Source organism: Chiloscyllium plagiosum, chromosome 30, assembly GCF_004010195.1.
Source record: "Chiloscyllium plagiosum isolate BGI_BamShark_2017 chromosome 30, ASM401019v2, whole genome shotgun sequence".
Lineage (NCBI taxonomy): Eukaryota > Metazoa > Chordata > Chondrichthyes > Orectolobiformes > Hemiscylliidae > Chiloscyllium > Chiloscyllium plagiosum.
The window spans coordinates 42,621,964-42,628,875 of NC_057739.1; the positions used below are offsets into that span (position 1 = coordinate 42,621,964).

Consider the following 6,912-nt stretch of genomic DNA (forward strand, 5'->3'; position numbering starts at 1 on the left):
GGGGATGGGAAGGAAGAGGGAGGAGCTGGGAAGGGAGTCAGGGGATGAGAAGAGAGTTGGGGGATGGGAAAAGAGGGGGAGGGGTTGGGAAGGGAATCGAGGGATGGGAAGGGTGTTTATTTGAAATTGGAGAACTCAATGTTGAGTCCTCCGGGTGTAGTCTGCCGAGGTGGAAGATGAGGCGTTGTTCCTCCAATTTGTGGTGTGGTTCGTTGTGGCAATGGAGGAGGCCAAGGGTGGTCATGCTGGAAAGGGAGTGGGAAGGGGAATTGAAATAGGCAGTGACCAGCAGGTCTGATCGGCCCCTGCTGATTAAATATACAGGTTTTAGCTATGGAACAAAACTGTGTAGATCATTAAGGCATTAAAAATAAAGTTAGAAAAACCAAAACTGTAGCACTACCTTGGAGACAGTGATGGGTTTGAGACAGGTCTGCCCACCATTTGTGAAGTTACAAATCACTTCGACTGTATCCGAGGTGCAGCCAAGGTTAGGATCAATCCAGTAAGTGCCTGAAGAACAAATACAATAGAAAGGCTAGATTGTGACTCTTTGGAGCAATGGGGAGACTGAGGGGAGACTGCACCCTTCACATCACCGAGTCAATGGGATCTGAGTTGGGAGCTAACTTGTGCTGTCTGACAAAAATCACCTGCAATAGATTATGGGCAGGACCGCACTGCAAATGTACCAGACAGTTGTTCAGTCAGGGAGACTGGGTACTACCATCCAATCAGCCTAAGAGACCGACCCTTGGTCAGTGAGAGAGAGTAGACACACCAGTGTGCAAGCCTGGACGCTATTGTCCAGTCAGTCCAAGGTGGTAGACTTATATACCCATCAGTCTGACAGAATGGTCACTATTGTCTGGACAGTCTGTGAGGGTTGACATTGTGGACTGGTCAGTCTGAGCAAATGGACATTATTGTTCAGTCAGTCCAAGAGAGTTGATGTTACCGTCAGTCTGATAGAACGGACATTGTAGACCAGTCAGTCTGAGAATAGACACTATAGACCAGTCAGTCCGAAAGGGTGGACATTATAGACCGGCCAGTCTGAGAGGGTAGACTTTATAGACTGGTCAGTCCGAGAGGGTGGACATTATAGACTGGTCAGTCCGAGAGGGTGGATATTATAGACCGGTCAGTCTGAGAGAATGGACACCATAGAGAGATTGGATGCTGGGCTTATTCGGGATTGGGAGAGGGAATTGAAAACACTGTGACAAAGTAACAGAAAGCAGGTCCTGTCCCTGTGTTAGAACTGTCCCTCTGCTCCGCATTCAGGCCACAGCTTGACTACAGGATGTGAGTGGAAATCTCTGGGCTCTCCAAACCTTGGCATTGTCTCTGAGTTATTCAAGCAACCAGAGATCTAGCTGCGTTTCTCCAGCACTTTCTGTGGTTGCATCAGATTTACAGCATCCACGGTATTTTGTTTCTATTCCATTAGCGCTGGGGCATGAAGTCACTGTGTTTGTGGAAGGAGCTTAGTTCCTAGCCACTGACCAATTTGGACTCACCGTCGTTCATTCGCTGCTCACAGTTCATGAGGTCATGGCAGACACGAGCTGGATTGTCTTTGGTTCCCAGTGGATTCTTTATGCTGTGGATCAGATTACTGAGGTAGTGTAGGGTCTTAAAGATCTCTGCTCCCTGGTCAAGCAAAGGTACGTCTGAATTCTGATAGTTCTGCATGAGAAAACAGGGGTAACTTCTAACCATTACTGGCAACGATTACTCCAGTAGTTTGTTTTATGATGGGCTATGCTACAGGAATTCTCAAACATACGGGATCTGACTGATCAGGGTTGGGTGAGGAGCGTTGCAGTTACCTCAGTCCTGAGTGCAGTTTTCGATTCGATCAATGCTTGCAGAGCTGCACCTAGCTCCTCGTGTTTCTGAAGACAATAAACGACAGAAAATAAGAACAGAGAATGCTTCAGCCTCAGACCGGAGTGGGTGGGGGACACAGTGGAGGGCTCTTCGAGAGGGGCTAGCCCAGTGGTGATGGGCCAAACAGCTAATGTTCCACACTCCGTGAAGTGCCAAGGCTATTTTCGTGGTGGCCTTCCCTGCTGGAGCATCGTCCCCTAGCTGAGCAGTCAGGAAGCTGGCAGGGAGGGCTCACAGTCTAAGGAGAAGTGTACAGGGAGGACATTCTTACAGTGGAAGGGTTCGGACAAGATTTACCAGAATATTGCTGGGACTGGAGGGTTTGAGCGATAGGGATAGCCTAGATAGGCTGCGACTTTTCTCACTGGAGTGTCGGAGGTTGAGGGATGACCTTATAGAGGTTTATAAAATCATGAGGGGCATGGATAGGGTAAATAGATAAGGTCTTTTCCTTGGGGTGGGGGAGTCTGAAACTGGAGGGCATAGGTTTATGGTGAGAGGGGCAAGATTTAAAAGGGACCTATGAGGCAACATTTTCACACAGAGGGTGTTGCGCGTATGAAATGAACTGCCAGAGGAAGTGGTGGAGACTGGTATAATTACAACATTTAAAAGATATTTAGACAGGTTTAGAGGGATACAGACCAAACGCAAAGTGGGACTAGTTTAGTTTGGGAAACTTGGTCAGTATGGACGAGTTGGGCTCAAGGGCCTTTTTCCATGCTATTTGACTCTATGACTCCCCTTGATCCGTGCAATATGCGAAAACGTTGCAAATATTTCTCATGAGAAACATGAAGCAGCCAAAGGATGGTATAGATTGGAGAGGATGGGACTGTTCTCCTTTGAGAAGAGGTTGAGAGGGGATTTGATCAAAGTGTTCACAAACATGGGGAGGTCTGGGTGGATTAGAGTTGGAGAAACTGATCCGACTGGTGGAGAAACCAAAAGATGAAGCCGGATTTAAGGCGTTTTAGTCACAGGAGCAAGACAAGCAGAAGCTTCTCCCCTGAGTGAGTGAAATGCATTGCCTGAGAATGTGATGGAGGCTGATTCATTCAAAAGGGAATCGGACTATTATCTGAAACGGAAGATTATGAAAGGTTACAGGGAGAAAGTTAAAAGTCACACAACACCAGGTTATAGTCCAACAGGTTTATTTGGAAATACTGTACTAGCTTTCTTTTGTCAGGTAGATACCTGATGAAGGAGCAGCGCTCCAAAAGCTAGTACTTCCAAATAAACCGGTTGGACTATAACCTGGTGGTGTGCGATTTTTAACTTTGTCCACCCCAGTCCAACACCAGCATCTCCACATCATTACAGAGAGAAGGCAGGGGAGTTGGCACTCTGGAAATTGCTCCTTCAGCTAGCACAGACACTAGGGGCAGAATGGCTTCCTTCTGTGACACCATTCAATGATTCGGTAACAGATTGAGAGCCATGTGGCTGCCCAAAGGAAACATTGAAAATAGGAGCAGGAGTAGGCTATTCGGCCCTGCGAGCCTGCTCTCCCATTCAATATGATCGTGGCTGACCATCCAACTCTGGGCCCCATTCCAGCTTTCTATCCTTTGATCACTTTAGGCTTAAGATCTAACTCGGTCTTGGAAGTATTCAATGTTTCAGCCTCAGCTGCTTCCTATGGCTTGTATCCACATGAGCACAGTAGAATAAGAGACCACTTGATTGATGGATTTAAGATTCTCACAGATCCTGACAGGGTGGATTTGAAAACGATTTTTCCTCTTATGGGAATATCTAGAACTATTTATGAAGTATTTAGTTGAGCCCTTCAAACATCACAGCATACGAGGCCATGGGGTAAGTGCTGGTGACTGGCGTTACAGTACGGTAGATACTTAATGACTGGCAAGGACATGATGGGCAGAAAAGTGTCTTTGCGTGCTGTTAAAATCTCCATAACTCAAGAATTGGGGGTCACTGTTTTCCACTGGCTGACCACCCTCTGGATGAAGACATTTGTAACAACTCACCATCCTGTGCAAGGTGTTGCTGCAACAATACCCATCACCAAAGAGCCGTTAGACGTAGCCCACTGTGTCTACTCCACCCTTCACTGAGATCATGGTTGATCTGATCATCCTCAGCTCCACTTTCCCCTTAATTCTTCATTCCCTTTCCCAGTTAAAAATCCATCTCAGCCTTGAACAACCCAGCCCTCTGCAGGAAGGAATTCCACAGGTTCACTCCCCTCCGAGAGAAGAAATTCCTTCTTATCTCCGTCTTAAATGTGTGACCCCTTACTCAGAGATTCTCTGGTCCTAGACTCTCCCACGAGGGGAAACAATCCCTCTGCACCTCCCCGGTCAAGTCCCCCAAGCCTTTATTTCACTAACATACTGCCAGTGTGTGCCTGTGAACAGAATACAGAGTGTATGGGTCATTTAACTATCTGTAAACTTTTAAAGGAAAGTACTTACGAATGTGGCCTGAATTCCGGGAGGGCCCTGTTGAAAAGATCAGAGGTGAGCTTACTAACCAGCGAATGTTGGAGATTTTTTAAAGAATGGATCATTAGGACTTCTGAGTACAAAACCGACCACAAAGGGTTTTAAAACATGAACTGATATTGTTGCAGTGAAAATGGATTTTTCAAGGTAAAGTGAATATGTATGAACTCACCGGTGGTCCAGGGAGTCCTCGTGGGCCGACAGGACCCTGAAGAGAAATTAATCATAGAATCGTCAAACGTTACAGAACAGGCCCTTCGGCCCATCAAGTCTGCACCATCAGAGAGACACTAAATCCATACTAGACCCACTTTCCAGCACTGAGAGCTTGTAGCCCTGAATGTTATGACATTTCAAGCCCTCATCTAAGTACATGTTAAAGGATGTAAGGATTCCCGCCTCATTTACCCACCCAAATTATACAGTATCCCATCATTTTACATAAGAAGATAAATGGGAGCAGGAGTAGGCCATATGGCCCCTGGAGCCCGCTCCACCATTCAGTAAGATCATGGCTGACCTTTTTTGTGGACTCCCGCTCACCAAAACCCTTAATTTCCTGTTCGGACATTCGATTCCAGCCTCAGATGACTGTCTGTGTGGAGTTTGCACATTCTCCCTGTGTCTGTGCGGGTTTCCTCTGGGTGCTCTGGTTTTCTCCCACAGTCCAAAGACGTGCAGGTTAGGTGGACTAGTCATGGGAAATGCAAGGTGACAGGGATAGGGTAGGGGGGTGGAGTATGAGTGGGATGCTCTTCAGCAAGCTGGTGTAGACCTGTTGGGCCAAACAACCTGTTTTCACACTGTGGGGATTCTGTGATTCAGTGAGGAAGCCTCAACTGCTTCACTGAGCAGGGAATTCCATAGATTCACAACCCTTTGGGTGAAGAAGTTTCTCCTCAACTCAGTCCTAAATCTGCTTCCCTTTATTTTGAGGCTATGCCCCCTAGTTCTAGTTTCACCCGCTAGTGGAAACAACCTCCCTGCTTCTTTCTTATCTATTCCTTTCATAATTTTATATGTTTCTGTAAGATCTCTCCAACTCCCCACCACCATTTCTTCTAAATTCCATTTAGCACAATTTCCAGTACAAAGCCCAAGTAAAGACAATTTGACTATAAATATGAATACAGAAATAGCTGGAGAAACTCAGCAGGTCTGGCAGAGAAAGAAACAAATTAATGAGTTTTGAGAGGATTTGTAGCTCAGGTTGAGGCTTTGGATGTAGGTTTGCTCGCTGAGCTGTAAGGTTCATTTCCAGACATTTTATTACCACACTAGGTAACATCTTCAGTGGGCCTCAGGCAGAGCAACGCTGAAAATTCCTGCTTTCTATTTATGTGTTTGGGTTTCTTTGGGTTGGTGATGTCATTTCCTGTGGTGAAGTCACTTCCTCAGGGGGGTCGTAGATATGGTCTAACTTGATGTGTTTGTTGATAGAGTTCCGGTTAGAATGCCATGCTTCGAGGAGTTCTTGTGTGTGTCTTTGTTTGGCTTGTCCTAGGATAGATGTGTTGTCCCAATCGAAGTGGTGTCCCTCCTTATCTCCTTATGTAAGGATACTAGTGAGAGAGGCTCATGTGGTTTTGTGGATAGTTGGTGTTCATGTATTCTGGTGGCTAGTTTTCTGCCTGTTTGTCCAATGTAATGTTTGTTACAGTCCTTGCATGGTATTTTGTGAATGACATTAGTTTTGCTCGTTGTCTGTATAGGGTCTTTCAAGTTCATTAGATGGTGTTTAGTGTGTTGGTGGATTTGTGGGCTACCATGATGCCTAGGGGTCTGAGGAGTTTGGCAGTCATTTCGAGATGTCTTTGACGTAGGGGAGAGTGGCTAGGTCTTCTGGACATGTTTTGTCTGCTTGGTTGGGTGTGTTGCTGAGAAATCGGTGGATGGGTACCCATTCATTTTGAATACACAGTTTAGGTGACTTTTCTCTGCTCTACGTAGTTCCTCTGTGCTGCAGTGTGTGGTGGCTCATTGAAATAATGCTCTGATGCAACTTCGTTTGTGGATGTTGGGATGATTGCTTCTGTAGTTCAGTATTTGGTCTGTAAGTGTTGTTTTCCTGTAGACGCTGGTTTGAAGTTCCCCATTGGCTGTTCGCTCTACTGTGACATCTGGGGTTGGCAATTTGTTGTTGTTTTTCTCCTCTTTAGTGAATTTTATGCCAGTAAGGGTTTTATTGATGGTTTTGAAGGTTTCCTCTAATGTGTTTTGTTTCGTGATGACAAAGGTGTCACCCATGTAGCGGACCCAAAGTTTGGGTTGGATGGTTGGCAGAGCTGTTTGTTAAAGTCTCTGCATTACTGCTTCTGCTAAGAACCCTGATTTCAGAGATCCCATGGGTGTTCTGTTGGTTTGTCTGTAGGGTTTGTTGTTGACGGTGAAGTGTGTGGTAAGGCATAGGTCCACTAGCCTGATGATACTGTCCTTGTTGATGAAGTTAGTGGTGTTTGGTGTGTGTGTCTTTGGGCCTTCTAATAATGTAGTCAGTGTTCCCTTGGCCAGGTTAATGTTGATTGATGTAAACAGGGCTGTT

At 46.0% G+C, this 6,912-nt stretch overlaps 2 protein-coding genes across 2 annotated transcripts in view; one reads left to right on the forward strand and one right to left on the reverse strand.

Moving 5' to 3' along the window:
• Positions 1–4,598, reverse strand: part of LOC122564965 (collagen alpha-1(XXVII) chain B-like) — a 19,795-nt gene extending 15,197 nt beyond the window's left edge. The window contains exons 1-5 of the mRNA XM_043720525.1: positions 4,543–4,598; positions 4,341–4,367; positions 1,836–1,901; positions 1,524–1,692; positions 404–513 (exon numbers count right to left, since the gene is read on the reverse strand). Coding sequence (XP_043576460.1) covers positions 404–513; positions 1,524–1,551 — 138 coding nt within the window. The 5' untranslated portion in view covers positions 1,552–1,692; positions 1,836–1,901; positions 4,341–4,367; positions 4,543–4,598. The remainder of the gene's footprint in view (positions 1–403; positions 514–1,523; positions 1,693–1,835; positions 1,902–4,340; positions 4,368–4,542) is intronic.
• Positions 2,641–6,912, forward strand: part of LOC122564964 (calcium-binding mitochondrial carrier protein SCaMC-2-B-like) — an 11,392-nt gene continuing 7,120 nt past the window's right edge. Inside the window, exons 1-2 of the mRNA XM_043720523.1 lie at positions 2,641–2,648; positions 6,906–6,909. The gene's annotated coding sequence lies outside the window, so the exon portion shown is untranslated. The remainder of the gene's footprint in view (positions 2,649–6,905; positions 6,910–6,912) is intronic.